General features: G+C 41.2%; 1 protein-coding gene across 1 annotated transcript in view; it reads right to left on the reverse strand.

Moving 5' to 3' along the window:
* Positions 1-22,433, reverse strand: part of LOC120561114 — a 146,227-nt gene that overhangs the window by 93 nt on the left and 123,701 nt on the right. Inside the window, exons 16-19 of the mRNA XM_039804064.1 lie at positions 18,786-19,073; positions 8,125-8,362; positions 6,917-6,946; positions 1,057-1,119 (exon numbers count right to left, since the gene is read on the reverse strand). Coding sequence (XP_039659998.1) covers positions 1,057-1,119; positions 6,917-6,946; positions 8,125-8,362; positions 18,786-19,073 — 619 coding nt within the window. The remainder of the gene's footprint in view (positions 1-1,056; positions 1,120-6,916; positions 6,947-8,124; positions 8,363-18,785; positions 19,074-22,433) is intronic.

The following is a 22,433-nucleotide window of genomic DNA, read 5'->3' on the forward strand; positions in this document are numbered from 1 at the left end:
CTGCCCTACCCACTGAGCCAACCCGCCCACGATATCACAATATTTTTTACCAAATACTTTGATATCGATATGGCAGAGATATTGTAGGATTGACAATTATTGCTTTCCCAAAATATTTACACAATGAGGTTTGTGATAAATAATCATCAGTAATGTGGATGAAAATGTATTAGTGGGTAAAGGCCAATAATAGAACAGCTGGAATAGTCTGATAGGTTCAGAAAATGACATCACATTACTGTAATGCAGCTCGTAAAACTAGGAAAAGACCAAAAAAAACAATTATGCCATATCCAAAATCTAAGACAATATCTAATCACATATCAGGATATCGATATAAAATCAATATATTGCCCAGCCCTAATGTAGAGGCATGATGGTGTTGCTGTAATCAATAGTCCAAAAAGTTGATTATTTGAACGGCCGCCATCATTTATTAAACAAAAATGAAAACATTTGGCCAGAATCTGGTCAGTAACAAAAGGCAGGGTATAAAAAAGGTAAACGGAAATATGAATAAACCAGTCATACAAAGGGAAACTTTACCCTGTAACTTTTCCCACAATTGCTGCAAAAATGTTGCTCCTCACTTCTGAGGGTTCTTGTCAGTTTTGACCATGAACCACTAGAACGTTATAATCAAAATTCAAAGGATCAATATTAGATTAGATTCTATCCTCTGTGGGTTCTCATATGCTTCGTTAAACCTGAAGCCTCACAGAATCTTTTCCTGCAGGTCTTGCAAACTTACGGCTTCTCACCTGTGTGAGTTCTCATGTGAGCCGACTAGGTACTACATACACAAACTCTTTTCCACATGCGTTGCAATAATATGGCTTCTCACCTGTGTGAGTTCTCACATGCCTTTTAAATGATGAAGCGGCACAGACTCTTTTCCTTCAATACTTGCAAACATACGGCCTCTCTCCTGTGTAGGCTCTTCTCACATAGGCCAACAACTCACTATTTTTTATGAAATCTTTTCCACATGTTTTACAAGAATAAGGTTTCTCACCTGTGTGGATTCTCAGGTGTGTCTGAAATGCTGAATTATACTTTAAGTCTTTCCCACATGTGTCACATATGAAAGACTTTTTACCTGTTTGAGTATTAGGGTGAATCTCTATGGGATTAGTTTTGTGACTTTAATTCCAAGCAAAACTTCTCAAGTATCAAACAAAAAACACTAACTCAAGCAAAAAAATTGTCACCTCAAAGGTAAAACTTAAAACTTGCAAATAAAACATTTGTGTAGTTGTAAACTATTGGTCTTTTATTTGTTTGATATTTTGTCCTTTTGTTTACAGTTCCCTCTGCTTCTTTCTCAATGATCAGTCTTTTGCTCTCTCCATCACGTTTGCAGTCATGCTCCCAGCTTTCTCGTTTGCGCTTCCTGACTTTTTGCTTGCGATTCTGACACAAACATCTCGCGTGGGCGGGTCTTACAGGGGTGCGTCCCCATTGGCTAATGAGTGTTAAAGGGGTGATAGAATGCAAAACCGATTTTACCCTGTCATAGTTGAATAACGACAGTTCGGTGGGTAAATAGGACATACATAGAAGCTCAAAATCCCATTGACACCCTTTTACTATGAAAATTTCATATTTTGAAACTGCCGCTGAAAACGGGCGAATCCCAACAAAGCTGGAAGTTGACGTCAACCTCCCAAAAACCGGAACCTTTGTCAGCCCATGGGTGTATTAAGAGAACGGTCACGCCCCAACATTTACATAGGCTACACAACTGACCTGAGATCAGTTAGTCTTCTGAATCTAGGTCGCGCAGATCTCAGAAAATGTATACATTGTTCATATGCTATTTTACCATTAAATTCACTTCTGAGAATTTTTTATGCGAGAAATCAACTACTTAGAGGTCAAATATGGGCCGTTTTACGAAAATTGATGTCTAATTGCAAATTTTTCCGACTGTGTCGGACTTCAGAGGCTGGTGCTGCCTGTGTTGCTGCCTCGCCGCCTGGCCTGCCTTCCTCCACAGACCCCGGCTTGCTGTGAGCCCGATTGCGCCGCACGGCTGCTGCAGCCCACAGCACCTCATACCACGCGCAAAGTCACCGTTTGGGCTGGTGGACTACTACCAAACGCTGCTCTGACAGAGCTCCAGGGCCTGCAACTCCCCTCTTCCTGCTAGCTAGCTAAATGCCCGGTGTATGTGAGTGAAAGCACGGTCAGCGAGCTTGTTACGCCAGCATTCTCTTACCACAGATTCTAGTTAATCTTATAATGTGTGTAATTTATAATGTGTTGAGTTATTTAAACAAACGATTGGGAAAATAAACGCCGGCTTGTCCATGAGTCTCATTGATAGAGCCTGCGGCTGGATGGAGCTCTATCAATGAGAGCTAGCTAGCCTCCTCTTAGAATTCCTCTGGAATTCACAAATATTCATTAACTTGAAATCGGAACACCGTTGTTAGCTTTAAAAAAATATAGTTAGATGTTGTATAATGTGGCGGACGAAATTCAAACTGTAAATATACCGAATTACGCACCAAAAATGAAGCTAACTAGCCGCTAATCTGTACACATAGGATTGAAGGGACAGTCGCAGCTAACGAAACCCTTACAGCTCACAAATATTCATTAACTTGAAATCGGACACCGTTGTTAGCTTTATAAAACATATAGTTATATGTAGTATATGTGGCACGAAATTCAAACTGTAAATATACTCGAATTACGACCAAAAATGAAGCTAACTAGCCGCAATCTGTACACATAGGATTGAAGGGACAGTCGCAGCTAACGAAACCCTTACAGCTCACAAATATTCATTAACTTGAAATCGGACACAGTCGTAGCTTTATAAAACATATAGTTAGATGTTGTATAAGTGGCGGACGGAAATTCAAACTGTAAATATACTCAAATTACGACCAAAAATGAAGCTAACTAGCCGCAATCTGTACACATACAGGGATTGCAGGGACAGTCGCAGCTAACGAAACCCGTATTGCGCTCACAAATATTCATTAACTTGAAATCGGCAACGGTAGTTAGCTTTATAAAACATATAGTTATATGTTGTATAGCTAAGTGGCGTGACATGTGTGTAACATTTGGGGGTTTGTGGTGCCTAAATTATTAAAAACAGCTCTCACACACGGGCCATTTAGCTAGCAGGAAGAGAGGAGATGCAGGCCCTGGCGCTTTGTCAGGCAGCGGCGTTTAGTAGTATCCACCAGCCCAAACGGTGACTTTGGCGCGGGGTATGAGGTGCTGTGGGCTGCAGCAGCCGTTCGAGCTCAATCGAGCTCACAGCAAGCCGGGGTCTGTGGAGGAAGGCAGGCCAGAGCGGCGAGCCCAAAACAGGCAGACTCAGCCACTCAGGTATATAAATGCATGTCATCGTATCGTTAGATATTCAAAAAAGTCTCAGAAGTGAATTTGGTAAGGAAACATTGCAGTGTCTGGAATATGAGATTCGTCGCGTTTCTAATGTATGTGTATTGGAGATTCGCTCAACCAATCAACACACGACCTCTAATGCGTTATTATTGGCGAGTCGCTCAACCAATCAGCGCTCTCTATGTGTGTTATCGGGGCTAAGGCTCAACCAAGCAGCGCGCAGCTCATCTAAATATTCATGACCATACCATATTTGGAAGAAAAGCTCTTGTTACAAATAGGGCCAAAACACAGGGATGCATAAGGGCCAATAAAATATCAACCGGGCCATTTTCAGCCCAACTAATGTTACATACCCCATTAGGAGACCATAAGGAACAGTGTGAAATACCCTATATAATCATTCTATCACCCCTTTAAGGGGAAAGTTTGAGTGACAGCTCAGCCTCAGTGCAGGTAAACTAACGTTAGAGACTCAGAGTCTGGTCTGGAGGACACACAAGCCACTCAACAGGGGATTCCTACAAGATTAATAAAGTGTAAGTATTATTAATATATATATTATCTGTGATCTACGTTGCAAGCATGGTTACTAGACATTTGTTGTTTTGTTGTATTAAGTTACTAGCTAGCTAGCTAGTAAAGCTTTTTTAAGTTAGCATTTAACGTTAGCTATACTGCAAACGTTATCTAAAAGCCACCGGCTACCTTACTGAGCTAATAATTTACCATGGGAATCATGTATTCTTCGTGAGGCCTTACTCAATGGAGCTGTATTAATTATCGTCTTCTCTCTGTAGAGACCTGCAGGACCCGAGCAGAGCTACGATGCTCTCCCAGGTAACCTAAACGTTAGTAACGTAGCTATATTATGGTCTATTAGGAAAAATTATTATCCAGCTAACTACTAATTGTTGTGGTTGCTATTGGCCTGATAATACACAATGCTAGGGTATTGGTTAAGTTGTACAATGTAGAAGCTGTGAATGTAATATATATAGGGTTCGACACATACATTAGATAATGTTCCATCTGTACACACTGTTCTTTCTTTGCACTACCTTAAGATGGCAGATAACGGACGTATTTTTTAGCGCTGTAAATGTCAACAATATTTAGAATTAATGCATAGTGTTAATACTGTCCAAACTATGTACTTTAACTAACACACCAGGCCCTTGACAAAGACTTTGCTTAGTGATCCTTATGGTTTGATGTGATGTGCATGTGTCCTGGTGGCTGGCCATATCTTACTTTACACATGTAGTCAACGTGGAGGTAGGAATCTGGAAAGTGTGATCAATAATATTCCAGAAATAAGTGTTCCAGTAGTGTTCAGAAAGCTAGAAAAATGTTTCTAGAGTGCAGGCTTTATTACAATTATTTATTATTGAGCTAATTTCAAACACTTTTTTCATCCAATAAGGTACTTCAAGCTTTACAATAAGAAGTCAAGGGAAGTGAAGGACTACAGCCACATCCCAGCCCGGATCAAAAATTCCCCCCAAAAAAAGGGGTCGCCCAGACTGGAGCAGTGCCATCAGTGAGCTTCAGGAGACCAGATGATCCCAGGCGTCCAGGAGTTGTGTGTGATATTCCTGCACCACCCTCAGAAGTGTTGTTGCAGACACAAGTCAGCAGAGAAATACAGCTTGCCTTAGGTGAAACTGAATATGTGAAATATATACATAACCCAATTACTCAGTATGTTTGTGTATTGTTGGTGATGAAAAACTGACCCTGACCTGTGATGTACTGCAAATAATGACTGACACTGAGTTCCAGCTTCTTCTACCACCGGAGCCCCAGCTAAATATGTTCAAATATCCATTATGTATGTGAAGTTTTATATTGGACTAAAAATTTAGCATTATAATAGTCTCAACCTTATTTCCTGTTTTATATAATGAACCAAACAGACAAAGGTGAATGTAAAAAATGTTTTTATATATTATGTGCATTTTAAAATATAATTACAGTAAGACAATGTAAACACAAATTAAATTACAGGACAGTATACTGTAGTAGGATATATATTGACATACAATGGACTAAAAAACTACAAGTACACCAATGAAAACTTAAGAAAAAAGGTTATTGTAAGTGTTAACTGAGTATCTGAGCAAAATATGATCAATACATACGCTATTGGTCTATACCCTGGCTGTTTGAAGCCTTCGCACACAGTGTTTCCTCCACAGAGAGACCGAAGGCTCCTCTCCCTCTGCTGCTCCACGTCCTCCTGGTTGGTCTGCCTGCTGCCTGATGTGAGCTGTGATAGAAAATTATAACAAAGTTTCTTACACAAATCAAATGGTAACAAAGTTCTTACTGATAACTGAGGCTTCCAAGGTTGTGTGATTTACAATTAAAATAACTTGCTTTTAAGTAGCGATTAGCAAATGTGTAGGCTTTAAAAACACTATGAACATTTTCCTTATGCTGACCTGCTTGCAAATGCAACAGAAGACATGTAATTAGAGTTAGGATAGCCAGTCTTTGTCATAACTAGGAAAGTACAGATGAGCACAAAACTATAAAGATGAACCAGTTAAGCAGTGCTAACACTGCATTTGTACTGTACAGTATGTGTCGACCTCTAGATATAATACATTATATTCACAGCTTCTACATTGTACAACTTAACCAATACCCTAGCATTGTGTATTATCAGGCCAATAGCAACCACAACAATTAGTAGTTAGCTGGATAATAATTTTTCCTAATAGACCATAATAAAGCTACGTTACTAACCTTTAGGTTACATGGGAGAGCATCGTAGCTCTGCTCGGGTCCTGCAGGTCTCTACAGAGAGAAGACGATAATTAATACAGCTCCATTGAGTAAGGCCTCACGAAGAATACATGATTCCCATGGTAAATTATTAGCTCAGTAAGGTAGCCGGGTGCTACAAGTTTTAGATAACGTTAGCAGTAGCCTATAGCTAATGTTAAATGCTAACTTAAAAAAGCTTTACTAGCTAGCTAGCTAGTCACTTAACACAACGAAACAACAAATGTCTAGTAACCATGCTTGCAACGTAGATCACAGATAATATATATATTAATAATACTTACACTTTATTAATCTTGTAGGAATCCCCTGTGGAATGTGTGTCCTCCAGACCAGACTCTGAGTCTCTAACGTTAGTTTACCTGCACTGAGGCTGAGCTGTCACTCAAACCTTTTCCTTAACTCTCATTAGCCAATGGGGACGCACCCCTGTAAGACCCGCCCACGCGAGATGTTTGTGTCAGAATCGCAAGCAAAAAGTCAGGGAGCGCAAACGAGAAAGCTGGGAGCATGACTGCAAACGTGATGGAGAGAGCAAAAGACTGATCATTGAGAAAGAAGCAGAGGGAACTGTAAACAAAAGGACATAATATCAAACAAATAAAAGACCAATAGTTTACAACTACACAAATGTTTTATTTGCAAGTTTTAAGTTTTACCTTTGAGGTGACAGTTTTTTTGCTTGAGTTAGTGTTTTTTGTTTGATACTTGAGAAGTTTTGCTTGGAATTAAAGTCACAAAACTAATCCCATAAATCTCTGACACGTTAGTGTTGTCTACGTTGTTGTGTAACAGTGATATTTTGAACACATTGAATGGAAATACATCCATAGGTGAAAAGATACTTAAAAATGTGCATAAAAGTATAAGCTAAAACTGCTAAGTTAAAATGCTGTAATTCATTGCACTGCTTGGTTAAAAAGATGGTCATTCATTTCTTTGAGTTAAAATGCACTATGATCTGTAGATCAGTAATCCATTGCTCTGACCTTTTCAGGTAAAATAGGCTTAAAAGATAAATAGGATAAAAAGGTGATTTTTGTTTAAAATGCTGTCTAAGATACCTATGAGATTATGGGGAAAAAAATGCATTTGAAAGGACATTTTGCAGTATTTCTTTGTTTCCTTAAGTTTCTATTTGTTTCCGGTTTTAAGCACTAGCTGAGTTGTTAATCTGTGTTCGATTACTAATGCCTTGTCTGAACTGTAGGGGAATATGTGGCTTCCGCTCGTCCATTACAACATTGGACTTGAGTGAAGCAACATCGTGTCCGTGTAGTTCATGCTATTTTCCCCTTTTACAGGTAAGAATGAAGGTTGTGGGATGTTTGATCGATAAATGTGTTTTAATTCTGTAAGGGAGTAAAATATTAGTTACTGTGATAACTCAAGCATGTGAATTTAGAAGATTGAATGTAAACGTGCTGCTCTACTGTGGCCTGCATGCGAACTGCGTCACATGAAGTTAGGTGAAGCGTGCTACTAACGTTGGTGTAACATCGCCGTTGCCTGTGTCCATTGGTTTCTGTATTGTTTGTATCAGAATGCTATTGCTGCAGTTTAATAATAATAGTGTTGATTATACGGTGTTAAATGTGCAGAAGCGAATATTTTGTTTTAGTGCAACTGAAGTAAGATTGTAAATGGTACTGTTGGTGCAACTGAGGTAAGATTATCAATTGTTCTGGGTTGGTAATAAATGCATGGCAGAGGTATTTTGTTAGGTGCAGCTAAGATATATTTTGTTTTGTTATTGAATAGTTTCACTGTTACTTACTCAAAACGGAGTTACTTAAAGGGACATTATTGTGTTGTGAACAGAGAAAATGCATGGTTTGTTGTATCTTGTGACTTTGCTACTGTGATGTTACTAAAAAAATGCATTAAAACATTGGACTTGAGTGAAGCAACATCGTGTCCGTGTAGTTCATTCTATTTTCCCCTTTTACAGGGGCACAACAGTTGCTGTGACTTCTGCTCTTGCGTCTTCTCTTCTTTGGTTCTGGCTCTGCATTTCTAGTTGGTCCTGAGTCTCCATGCTTGCCTCCTTTCTGATCTTGGCTCTCAGCTTCATGAGAGTTGGGAGAGAGGAGCTGGTGGTCACTGTTTGCTTCTGATACCACAGAGGTTATAACTGGCATGTTGAGCTGCTGGTCAGAGAGAACCTCCTCCTCCTTACAGACATGTTGCTGTGGGAGCTCTGGAGGGACAGACAACAAAAGAAATAGGATACTGCTGTTATTGGAGAAAAGAACAGAACACTTGCTCTCTTCTTCCTGAGACTATAGACTGTAAAAAATAATGGTCAGAAAAGTGGAGCCAATGCTGAAGCTCATTAAAGTTGCATTCTCTCTCATTTCCAGCAGGCTCCAAAAAGAATTCTGTTTTATAGAAGTCCATATGAAAATGACCCTACTTCTCACTTAATTTATTACTCAGTAAACATTATCATAATGACTCTATGGTCTCAATTGCTAGTTTGGTCCCATTTATTTTATGTAAAATAAGAGATTAAACAGGGGATGTTTCAGGATCTGTCAAACAGGACAGAGGCTTTAATTATTGTAAAATCAAAAATATAAATCTGATGTGTTAAACAGATTTGTCCCACACAGTACAGTAACTGAACAGATATGTATTTATTAAATATAAGGACCAGTTGTTGATGTGTTATAACTTGGGGCCCTCCAGTTTGGGAACCACTGTCATCAGGGTTAATGAACAAAAGGATTACAATTCCCAAAGTATATACTGAGGATGCTGTTGATAAGTGCTATCTATCTATCTATCTATCTATCTATCTATCTATCTATCTATCTATCTATCTGTCTATCTATCTATCTATCTATCTATCTATCTATCTATCCATCTATCAATCTATCTATCCATCCATCCATCCATCTATTCCAATTGTGTAATTATTCATTATATAAAAGTAGATATTGTTATTTTGTCATACTTGTTGAATTGTAAATGTTTAGGTTGGTTTGGTTAGCAATCCTACTACTATATCTACCTAAAGTGAGGCTGAATGTTTTAACAATTAATCCATTACTTTCAGTTAACCATTTAAGGTGCTTATGCAGTACTTTCAGGTTACTATTATAACCCTTTCTCCACTTCTTTTAGCTACTCATTACAACTCTTTGGTACTACTTATTACAAGCTATTTATTTCTACAATTTATTCATTATTTTTAGCTAAACTTCTGTGCTCGCTTGCTTTTTAGTCTTCATTCACTCCTACATAACTGCACTCTCTATTGTGTACATGTCACAGCTGGAATATTCTATCAAATCATCATAATTTAAATGATCAAATTATTTAACCTTCTCTCTGATCTTTCCACAACCCCCCTGGCAACAGCGTAACTAACCCTTGGTTGGGATTCAGTGTTCTACACAACAAAGGCTTGTAGCCAGGAGGGCATTATATTATCACTTTTCTCAACATCATTAAATCAGCTCATTGTGAGACAGAACAACCTTTCAAACACAAGGTAGGAGCTGGAATCACTTTTTGAAAAGTGGAAAAGTGCATTTTATGGGTTGTACTGCTCATTTAAAAAGGTAAATTATCAACAGTTAAGAGGTTGTGGGTGGGCTATAATCTATCAAATATAAGCCTCACTCATCAAACCAAGTCATTTCCAAGGTAGGAGGATGGTTCTAATCAGGGCACAGGGCGCTCCTGCAGACAGTTATCACTTGTTGGCACAACAGGGACTCCGTAGACATCTGTGGTTCTAACCGTGATTCAAATAGTAGCGGTTAAACTCACCTATCCTGTGTAACATATATAACCATGATTCAAATAGTAGCGGTTAAACTCACCTATCCTGTGTAAATAAAACAATAAAAAAAATGTTAAATAATATATTTAACATATATAACCAGGATTCAAATAGTTCTTTTTGTCCACCGAAGTCGATCTACGAGTCGTTTTCCGGAGTTAACGAACCGGAAGTTGCAAAAGAAGCGCCCTGAGGTCGTGTATACGACTTCGTCAAGTCGTCTGAACTCAGAGGACCCCGAGGTTCACTTTCAAAGATGGCTACGTCGTGCATCACCGTAGTAAACATTGTGGTTTTCTACAATTTTAAGCACTTTTGTCTTTGTTGTAACCAAATGAAGAAGTCGCGTACATAGCGCGCTGTATACTGCTACCTATAGGCATGTCTCTACAGTCTTATTAGGAGTTAAACATAGTGCTGTATACTGCTACCTATATCTGGCATGTCGCTACAGTCTTATTAGGAGTTAAACATAGCGCTTGTACCTGCTACCTATAGGCATGTCGCTACAGTCTTATTAGGAGATTTTTAGTTAAACATAGCGCTGTATACTGCTACCTATAGGGATTCTATCGCTTTAACTCTTAGCGTATCGCCTAGATTAGTTATTTTGGAGCTTGTGCAGCTGAAATTGGCTAGAGACGCTCGGTTGCTATATGACAACGATGGCTTTAAGCCGAGTCTTGAGCAGAAAGCAGAGCAGTAGCCTAACGTTAACGTTAATCAAAACGTAATTTTCATGTATCAAACTGTGAGATATATTTGTGTAATATGTCAATAACTGGGTGAATAGAATCTTAAATGTTACTAAAAATGTTACAAAAATCCATCTTTTCTCCGACTCGTAGTATTGTGTGACAAAAAGAACACAACAACCCCGCGGTTATTCGTTTTTCGACACGGATGTGACGTCACACTCGAGCTACTAGTCGCGATTACAAGAAAAAAAGAACGCACCATAACGCTGTCAGTAACCGATCCGTTCCACCGGCACGATCCGTTCTGCGCATGTGCAAGATGACACGTATGCCATGACGTATGCGCAGATGATAATACCGTTTTACGACTTGCCCAATCTGTTCCACGCTAGCCTCCAACGGGATAGCTAACAGCTAATTCGGCTAACCGCTAGACGACAGCCTTCAGTCTAAAATAACGCGTAAGCAGAACGGATCGTGCAGGCAGAACGGACAGCTAGATTCAGTCTAAAATAACGTTAAGTCAAACATAATGGGAAAAGCAGGCTACAGCTAAATTGAGACTTTACAGTAATAACAATAAAGACAAGTATTGAGTGATTGTATTTTAAATGAGCACAAGTAGAACTGACGTAACAGCTGTTATATATGTTAACGTTTATTTTCAAGTTTTATTTTGAGGGTCTTTTAAAGTTTACATGCTGTCTCAGCTAGCAGTTAGCCGAATTAGCTGTTAGCTAAACTAACATTAGCTTAACTCACAGATATGAGCTTAACTGTGGAGGCTAACGGCAGACCGCTACAATCAGCTAGCGGTTAGCCAAATTAACCGTTAGCTAAACTAACGTTAGCTTCCCACTAGAGGCTAACGGCAGACCCCTATAATCACCTAGCGGTCCGCCGAATAAGCTATTAGCTAAACTAACGTTAGCTGGAGGCTAGCGTGGGAACAGATTGGGTAGTGTCGTAAATCCTCGTACCACAGCGCATGCGTGAACATCTTGCGCATGCACAGAACGGATCGTGCCGGTGGAACGGATCGGGTACTGACAAAAACGACACGGCCAGCAGCCTTGTTTACTTCCGCTGGCTGTCACACTCATTAAGGTCCGACGGGAAATGGGAGGAAGCTTTTCTTTCTGCTTTTAGCTGATGGCGTTTTATTTAAACTTGTTTGTGTAACATCTGCTCATTTCGGCAGTAGACCATAATGTTCAAACTGGATTCATATACCCAGTCATATTTTTCGAGTTGTGAACGTTTTTCACTAATGTGTTCCAATTGAAAATTAGTGAATCAGCTTTTCCTCAGAGAATCAAAGAGAGAACGGGCTATTTCTGCTTAAATTAACGTGAGATAGTCGGCCCTTTTATCACATAAACACCTATGAGGAACACGTGTACAAATAATTAAAGTTATCGTGTTATTGTAGTAGTCTTTGTATCTAAACTGTGTTTTCCTCTTCTCTCCTTCAGCAGTTCCCTGAACGGCCGTTACAGAGCGGTCAGACAGCGACACTCAGTGGCAGCTTGGTGGAACTGCAGCTGCTACTTCTTAATAAAACCAGCAGTCAGGGGGAGGGTTTCTCTTCCTGCTTCCAACAACAGTTTAACATGAAATAATGGCATCAGGGAAGGGGGCTAAATAATTCACCAAATGTAACCAAAAGTTTAACCAAAAAAATCCTAGCGTACACTTTCATATTTTATATTTGCGTTTACTATTGTGGAACTGGCAAAGACCTGGTGGTTGTTTGTGAAATCTTCACAGACAAAATTGATAGGGGATAGTCATTTAAATTCTCAGGAACACCTGGAAACGTCCATGTTAATGGCCACAGAGAAGGACATCCTCATGTCCTGTTACTTTCCCCACATTAAATTTGCTTACATTATATTTTAATAGTTATAATTTATATAGTAACTAACACTCTGTGTCGTTTTGGTACAGGCCTATATATGCGATCTGCTGCCGTTTTTTATTAACAACACACTGTAGATGATCCGTAATCTGAACAGATTTAGTCTCTCTGACTTCTAAATGTGGTTTGTACAGAATAAGCCTTTAAATCAGACAAATAGCAGTTCAAATCCCTCCAATTCAAAATTAATAAAAAGTTGATATAAAACGTCATGTTGAATCGATTCTGAACCAATCGGCTGTTAGAACAGCTGTTCTAACAAGCAACTGCGCTGCCTGCTTCTCAGAACTGCGGCCGCTTGATCTCATGAGGTGTTCATTGCCCATGTGTGCATGATGTCAGAACAAGTCGGGATCAAGTCGGACACAAATCTAACCGGCATGCATTGGGCGGCGATCACTGGTGATCGATTCTGCGCAGACCTAACTACCTAACTAATGCTACGGGCAGTGCTGTTGTTTGCTTCCACTGGGTGTCACACTGATTCTGGTCTGACAGTAAAAGTGCCAGATCTTTTCTTTTAAGGTGTAGACACATTTAGCCAACGGCCGACCGTTGACAGAAAACCCCGTCGATATGATCACGTCCCTGAGGTCCAAAAAACTGCCACAGAACAGACCAAAAAGACGAGAGGAGATGAGACGTAATACATCTCTATAACAGCAGGCGGCGCTAATCTGTATTGTTGCCCAAGAAATTGATTGGACGAAAGCGTCACATGGGTTTGTTTTCTCCGGAAATTCAAAGCCAGACTGTCATGGCGGCCGTTCAGAATACGATCTCATATTGTACTAAAATTGTTCACTGAAACATGTTTCTGAAAACATTTGAAGAGAGAAATAGGCCGTGCAGTTGCTGAATCTGTCTTCATTTCAGATCAACAAAGGTCAGAGAGACTCTAGTCACCTCATCCAGCTCGTCATTTCCAAGTGAGTCCCGACTGCCCTGCCGGCGACTGAACATGTCAGGTCGGCCAAAATGAACGCCGACAGCTCCCCAGACTGACGACGGCACAGGACACACCGAACAGATTTGCGTCACTGACCTCGCCAGACTGTCCCACGGCCGATAATCGGCCTGGTGTGTCAGCGCCCTTAGGCTTTTCACAGTCCAATCGGAAATACATTTTGTTTGTTCCAATAAATGTTTGGATAGCGATCCTTTAAAAAAACAAATCCTATACAAATGGGCACCTGGTTAGCTCACTTGGTAGAGCGGGTGACCACGTATAGAGGTTTACTCCTCAAAGCAGTGGCCGCGGGTTTGACTCCAACCTGCGTCTCTTTGCTGCAGGTCATTCCCTTTTCTCTTCCCTTTCAAATCTAAGCTGTCCTATACAAATAAAGGCCTAAAATGCCTCCAAAAAATCTTTAAAATTAAAATAAAAAGAATTTTTATCCCCTTATAAAACAATAATTTAGTTCTTTGTAAGATGTGCACAATCCTACTGTCACGCACGGAAGGAGCAGGAGTCAGATTGGAGTAAGTGCAGTGAGCTTTATTCACAAAGATCCAACAGAGAGTAGTATCAACAGGCAGGATACCGGCAGGAGACTAGGTAATGCTCAGAGCAGCAGCAGACAACAGGATGCTAAACAGGTAAGTAAGTACTTTGAATAAACTAGGAATGCAAGAGCAAGTCAGAGTGTCGTGAACAAACGTAAGACTCAAAGAGTGAGTGTGCCTGTGCTGCTTAAGAAGGTGGTTACTGATGAGATGCAGGTGGTGAACTGATGATGAGGCGTAATGCAGTGCAGGTGCGTGTAATCAGTAGTGAACTGCTGAGAGGAGTGAGTGCTGGGGACAGTGAATGGGAAACACAAACAGAAAGTCCATGAAAACCTTGAAAGTCCATGAAAACCAACTGAAAAGTCCATGTAAACCTGACATTTACCCCCCCCACAAGGCGCGACCCGCGCCGTAGAAAGGAAAACACGGGAGGGAGGGCGGTCAGCCTGGAGTCCGGGACAGGAGTGGGACAGGGCGAATGCGGACGGACTCCAGGCTGTCCCCCAAGACCTGGGCGGAGCTGGCTGGAGGCGTGGCAACGGCGGAGCTGGCTGACCCTCGGGCGGCCATGGCGGAGACGACCCCTCTGGCGGCAATGGCGGAGACGACCCCTCTGGCAGCCATGGCGGTCCAGGGGACCGTGGAGGGCCCGCCGACACGGTAGGCGTACTGCCCCCCCCAAAAAAAAATTCTTGGGGAGACTCCCCGGGGATCATGTCCAGGACAGGCAATGAGGGCTTTGAGCCGGGCTGTACCGGCGATGAGGGCTTCGAGCCGGACGGGGCCGGCAATGAGGGCTTCAGAAGGATGCTAGCTAGCTGGGGCTCAGGAAAGATGCTAGCTAGCTTAGACTCAGGGGGGCCGCTGCACGGCCAGGACTCTAGGAACTCTGGGACACTAAAGAGCTCGGGGACACAAGAAGGCTTGGGGACACTGGAGAGCTCGGGGACACTGGAGACATTAGAGGACTCTGGAACACTAGGGACACTAGAGAGCTCGGGGAGCTCGGGGACACTAGGTAGCTCTGGGACACAAGAAGACTTGGGGACACTGGAATCAGGGGAACTGCTAACTAGCCTAGAGTCAGGGGGAATGCTAGCTAGCTGGGACTCAGGAAAGCTGCTAGCTAGCTGGGACTCAGGAAAGCTGCTAGCTGCCAACGAGGTAACAGGAACCAGCAACTCTTCCGACAGGGTATCAGGAGCAGAGGTAGGATGGTCTGCCGACAAAACCCGGGGCGCAGGAGTCGGCCGGACCGCCGACAAAGTCCCTAGGGCGCCGGAGACCGGCAAAGCCTCTAGCTTCTGGTCGACTGGGCAGCAGCTTGCTGGCCCCTGTCCGACTAGGCAGTCGCGATGAGCAGTCTCAGCTGGGCAGTCGCTGTGAGCATTCTCTGGCTTCTGGTCGACTGGGCAGACGCTTGCTGGCTCTGGTCCGACTGGGCAGTCGCGGTGAGCAGTCGCTGTGAGCATTCTCTGGCTTCTGGTCGACTGGGCAGACGCTTTCTGGCTCCTGTCCGACTGGGCAGTCGAATGGCTCCCTGCTGAAGTGGGCCTGAGGTGAGGACTTTGGCACCGGATCGGCTGGCTCTGGATTGGCAAGGGCTACCGTGAGGGAGGAACCACAAACCCAAAGGGCTCGGTCCAGAAACTCTCTAAACGGTAGTTTAAGGTCCTCGAGTAGCAGCATCCGAGCAAGTGGGTCATCTAACCCGCTCCAGAACTGATATTTCAAGAAGTCCTCCTCCCAGGCCTCATTCCGATAGTAATCTAGATAAACCGTAACAAAGTCCTCCAGAGTGTCTCCATTCTGGTTGAAGAGATGATCCTCCAGGGCGTCCTCATCCATGTCCATTTTGTTGTGGTCGAGTCTTCTGTCACGCACGGAAGGAGCAGGAGTCAGACTGGAGTTAGTGCAGTGAGCTTTATTCACAATGATCCAACAGAGAGTAGTATGAACAGGCAGGATACCGGCAGGAGACGAGGTAATGCTCAGAGCAGCAGCAGACAACAGGATGCTAAACAACAGGTAAGTAAGTACTTGGAATAAACTAGGAATGCAAGAGCAAGTCAGAGTGTCGTGAACAAACGTAAGACTCAAAGAGTGAGTGTGCCTGTGCTGCTTAAGAAGGTGGTCACTGATGAGATGCAGGTGGTGAACTGATGATGAGGCGTAATGCAGTGCAGGTGCGTGTAATCAGTAGTGAACTGCTGAGAGGAGTGAGTGCTGGGGACAATGAATGGGAAAGTCCATGAAAACCTTGAAAGTCCATGAAAACCAACTGAAAAGTCCATGTAAACCTGACACCTACTAGAACGGATATTACAAATTATATCTAAGGAGACTTGTATTTCTTTTTTATTTTACAAGAATTACAAGTATAATGAGCTAGGATACTGTATCAAACATAAGGGTCCTGAAGAATCTAAAGTGAGTCAATGGATCACTGTAATTAAATTGAGTTCCACTGATAAAAAGCTAGGATTCCTGTGAGCCCATAGAAAAACTGAACTCCTGCCTTCTGCTGGTCAGAATCTACATTTACCAAGGGTACATGGGATGGATCACAGAGCATTATCTTTCCTACCACTGGTCAAAGACACACTGATGATTATGATGATCTTTCTCTTGCAATTTTGTCATTTATCAAACAAATATGCAAAACATTTCGCAAGAATCATGTCAGACACAAAAGCTAGTGTATACAAATAGCCAAAAAGAACTTAACCATTCTTATACTGTAATAAAAACTGAAGTCAGTCACTCAGAAATGTAAAACCTATCTTCAATCTCAAATCGGTGTGCACCTTGTTGCCTGGTTGAACGACATGTTTCCTAGGAACGGTGTGCAACGTGTGCAATGGACGTTGAGTTCTGTTTTCTCTGGTTTGGTGGGCATGTCTCTGGTTTATTGGCTGTGTCCCAGGTGATAGCCAATCAGCACAGACGTGCATTACAAATCCCATCCGTTACTGAGTAAAAAAAAAAAACGAAGGGAAGAAAAAAAATCGTGCCCGGAATGACTACACCAGATCATAGACTGTATGTAATGCACATAATGCACCAGCATTCTTTATTTTTGCGCGAACGTATGCAGCTTCTTCTTCTCTGGTTGCACATCGCAATTAAAAAGAAGTAGAAGAAGAACTGCAATGCGTCATACCGTCGGACCCATGGATGTGTCGGCGAGGGGCGAACTGAGCGGGAGACGTTAGCAGACGTAAATCAGCTGTAAATCAGCTAAAAAATGACTTTACTGAGTCAGAGTGTGCACCGACATCAGAATTAAGTTTAGCCTATTGGTCCGGCCCTGATCAGTCCCTGATTCTCATGTGGCCCCTTGGGAAAATGAATTGCCCACTCCTGCCAGGACAACGTATGTAGGAGACTGGCTAAATTAATTCACATACATTCTAATTAGCTCATATTGGCTACATAGGTCTGTAGAAACTAGCTGCTAGTCTGGGCTGTGAACATTAGGGTCTGTTTATATTAATATAATTAACAGTCTATGGGTTTAACTAGAGCTGGGCAATATATCGATATTATATCGATATCGTGTTATGAGACTAGATATCGTCTTAGATTTTGGATATCGTAATATGGCATGAGTGTTGTCTCTTCCTGGTTTTAAAGGCTGCATTACAGTAAAGTGATGTCATTTTCTGAACTTACCAGACTGTTGTAACTATTCTATTATTTACCTTTACCCACTTAGTCGTTATATCCACATTACTGATGATTATTGTGTATACATTTGTATAGATGTTTATACCTTTGTATAGATTTTTCTTTAATTAAAAACAAAATAGTTTTGGATTTATGACCCCTTGTCCTATTTTCACTACATGGGAGAGATGAACATTTGGCAAAACCAACAACCATGAAGTTCACATTATTGTTTAACAGCCACTACTGTCAACTCACTGTAAAACTCACATTTGTCCTTGATTTGGGAGATTACAAATGTTTCAAAAAATACTGTTAATAACAGAAGTAATAGTTATACGTAGGGAAACTTTACAGTAAGTGATTGACATCTCTTCTCACATGGACCAACAAGACACTATTTTTGTCCAAAACCTTTTCAATGTTTTGCAAGAAAATCACTTTTCACCTGTGTGCGTTCTCGTGCTTTTTTTAAAGCTGAAGAGACACAGAATCTTTTCCTGCAGATCTTGCAAACGTATGGCTTCTGACCTGTGTGGCCTCTTCTCATGTGGACCAACAAGTTACTATTTTGCCCAAACTCTTTTCCACATGTTTTGCAAACATATGGCTTCTCATCTGTGTGAATTCTCATATGCCTTATTAATGGTGAAGTGTTACAGAATCTTTTCCCACAACTCTTGCAAATGTACAGCTTCTCTCCTGTGTGGGTTCTCATATGGATGTTAAAAGCATCCTTACGTTTGAAATCTTTTCCACATGTTTTGCAGGAATATGGCTTCTCACCTGTGTGAGTTCTCATGTGATTTTCCAGGTGATGTTTACGTTGGAAATCTTTTCCACATGTTTTGCAAGAATACAGCTTCTCTCCTGTATGGGTTCTCATGTGGACCAACAAGTTATTATTTAGCCACACTTTTCCACGTTTTGCAAGAGTAAGGTTTCTCGCCAGTGTCGACTGTCAGGTGTTGCTGCAATAATGAATTATACATAAAGTCTTTCCCACATGTGTCACATATGAAAGACTTTTTACCTGTTTGAGTATTAGGGTGAATCTCTGACAAGTTAGTGTTGTCTACGTTGTTACTGTGACTTCTGCTCTTGCGTCGTCTCTTCTTTGGTTCTGGCTCTGCATTTCTAGTTGATCCTGAGTCTCCATGCTTGCCTCCTTTCTGATCTTGGCTCTCAGCTTCATGAGAGTTGTGAGAGAGGAGCTGGTGGTCACTGTTTGCTTCTGATACCACAGAGGTTATAACTGGCATGTTGAGCTGCTGGTCAGAGAGAACCTCCTCCTCCTTACAGACATGTTGCTGTGGGAGCTCTGGAGGCACAGACAACAAAGGAAATAGGATACTACTGTTATTTGAGAAAAGAACAGAACACTTGTTCTCTTTTTCTTGAGACCATAGACTAAAAATAATGAATGGAGCTTCGGGGGGGCTAAAAAGTGAAGCCAATGCTGGAGCTCATTAAAGCTGCATTCTATCTAATTTTAAGCAGGGGGTGACTCCACTGGCTCCAAAAAAAGTCTGATCAATAAGAGTATAAGAGAAAATTACCCTACTTCTCACTTATTTTACAACCTTTTCATAATGAGTTCATGTTCTCGTTAGTTTCAAGTCTTCTTCAATAGAGCAGCATGATGTTAATTTAGTAAATTATGGTCCTATTTATTTAGAAATGGACGATAAAGCAGGGATGAATTAGGGCATGGCTACACAGCCACCTGTCAATCAGGACAGAGGCTTAGGCTGCCTTTAGACTAGACCGCACAATGCAGCTTCATTTCACAGAGAAAGAAAGAGGACGGGCTGTGCTTCGTTGTTTGGCAAACAGTCAGCTGCTACACAAACTCCTCGGCAGTTCAGTGCTTGGGTTTCTTTTTTTACCCTCATAGTGTTTCTAAACTTTCTTGTAGCAGTGATAGAGGCAGTGATGTTTCCTGTTCTCACACTGCCTCAAAACGGACTGACAAGTCTGATCTCCGCTTACATGATAGGCCACGGCAGCGTGATGCGGGGTAGCATTTCTCTCAAAGTCGAGTCGGTCTCAACTTTTCACCAATGCCCGCCGCGTTTTTCTTTTCCGTCTTCCCCACTGCGGTCCCCACCGCACCATCATTAAAATTATTGGAAAGACCTGTGTTTTGGCAGCACCATCTGATGGTGGGCACAAGAAATGAAAATACATGCTTAGCGATGCTAACCATGGCACTGTGTACATTAACAGTTTTTGTTTCCGAAAAAGTATGTTTTGTTCAGAATTCGGTAGCACCTTGCCAACCAAACTAGCTAGTGCTAGCATTAGCTGGTAATGTTTATTTAAGGGAAAGTTTGCAGATTAGTTAGTCGCTCGGTGACAAACTCTCTCAAACACTCAACTGAAGACATTGTTGCTTAGTTCCAACTGAAAGAACCATCTGCTCTACGACTACAATACCGTCTTCCAGCTCATTCAACAGCAGCATGCAGCTAACGCTACGGCCAGCAGCCTTGTTTACTTCCACTGGCTGTCACACTCATTAAGGTCCGACGGGAAACGGGAGGCAGCTTTTCGTTCTGCTTTTAGCTGAGGGCATTTTATTTAAACTTGTGTGTTTAACATCAGCAGTAAGGATGTACATCTAACTTCCTTCATTCCTCAAGGACAATTGGACTCTTTAATAAACTACTGTAACTGACAGACATCTTTCTTGATACTTTGCAGATAGTGAATTGTATGAAAAACAAATAAGCAGAGGTGGAAGAAGTCTTCAGGAGAAATACCAGTGTAATTCACAGTAATTCAATTGAGTAGCCTACCACTAAAATAAATCTGTATATTAGCTCTACTCAAATACAAGTATACAGTATTTAGACCATTTCACTGTGGATATCAAGCTACTTTTCCCATTTTGTCACAATGACGTTTAGTTCAGCTGGATGTTATTCTGCTGAGTTCTCAAAGTGTAAATGAGGTAGGGTTTGAACACTTAGAACTGTTGCCATTTTATTCTTTAAAGGTCCAATGTGTAGGAATTTCTCCCATCTAGCACTGAGATCATATATCGCAATCAACTCTCTCTCCACAGAGTTTTGCAGCTGCAGTCAGAGGTGTCAAGTAACGAAGTACAAATACTTTGTTACTTTACCTAAGTAGAAATTTTGGGTATCTATATTTTACTGCAGTAATTATTTTACGGCATACTTTTTACTTCTACTCCTTACATTTTCACACAATTATCGGTACTTTCTACTCCTACATTTTAAAAATAGCCTTGTTACTCCGATTTCAGTTCGGCTTGTTTTCATTCCGGCTCATCATCATTCAAAAACACACAAAAAAAACCTATCCAGATAAATCGCACCATCCGGAGAGAGTGACTGTGATTGTGGTTGGATGAGAAGTATAAACATATACCATTCCGACACCCTATTGGTTTGAACGCGATCCATCGCACCTGCACAGACGACCGTTATCTACCGGACCGAATAGAAACCTTATATACTGTCTATGATAGCAAAGCGGATTTCAGTGCCTTATTTAGGTGCCACTAATTATACCTGCGCTTCTCTCTGATGCTCCGAAAACGGACGTTAGAGGGAACTGAAATATCACGGCACGGGGCATTTACGTTACACTTGGCAGCAGGTAACGTTAGCCTAGCATTAGCTAGCAGCTGGAGTAAACACGGTTATAATGCTGACAGCTAAACGGTGTAAAAGTGTGTCTATGTGTGTGTGTGTGTTTATATATATATATATTATATATATATTATATATATACATATGTATATATGCATGTATATATATATATATATATATGTATGTGTATATGTAATAATAAAAATAAAAATATGGGCCCGTGGGGTGGGCTAAGCTTTTATCCTTAAAGGCATTTTTACATTACTTTTTACTTTTTTCTTACATAGCTTGAGTTGATACTTCAACTTCTGTGGTGACGACTGCATTGAAAAAGAACTAAAGCTTCTGTAACTATGGGGAATGTATCCTCCATGTGAAGCATCTGGACCCATTGTTGGTGAGATGAACCAGAGATATGGACCGAACTGCGAGCAGTAACGGACATATTTCTGATTATTTCTTTGATACGGGTGTGACAATAGATTACAGAAGAGACAGGCTGTGGACTGTCAACAAAGTTAGTTTGATAACTAACAAAAGGGTCTGAAGACCAAAACAATTACAATTGAACAGAAATAGTCTGAGAAACTATTAAATTAAGAATAAAATAAATAGTCTACGAAACTTGCACGTTTCCTGACTATTAGAGACGGTCTGAAGACCGTTCCGGGTTTTGCAAGGTTTGCCGAAGAAAAGAACTAAGCCTTGTGGTGACGACTGAGATGAACCAGAGATATGGACCGAACTGCTTGAGATGTCTGACATATTGGTCCTTTTTTCAATTAACCTATTTTATCTGCTTTTATATGTTTAACTGTTTTAACTGTTCTTTATTCGCGTATTTTATCTCTCAGTTCTTTAAATTCTTATACTGCACTGTAAAATGTATTCTTGTCTTTTAAATTGTTTTTAATTGTTTTATAACTGCTCTTTCATGTTTTATGTAAAGCACCTTGAATTGCCATGTTGCGGAAATGTGCTATATAAATAAAGCTGCCTTGCCTTGCCTTGCCTTCTATAGAAGTCTTTTTAAACCCTAGTATCTATACTTCTACTTG

The sequence above is a fragment of the Perca fluviatilis genome, chromosome 6, assembly GCF_010015445.1.
Source record: "Perca fluviatilis chromosome 6, GENO_Pfluv_1.0, whole genome shotgun sequence".
In the NCBI taxonomy this organism is placed as follows: Eukaryota; Metazoa; Chordata; class Actinopteri; order Perciformes; family Percidae; genus Perca; species Perca fluviatilis.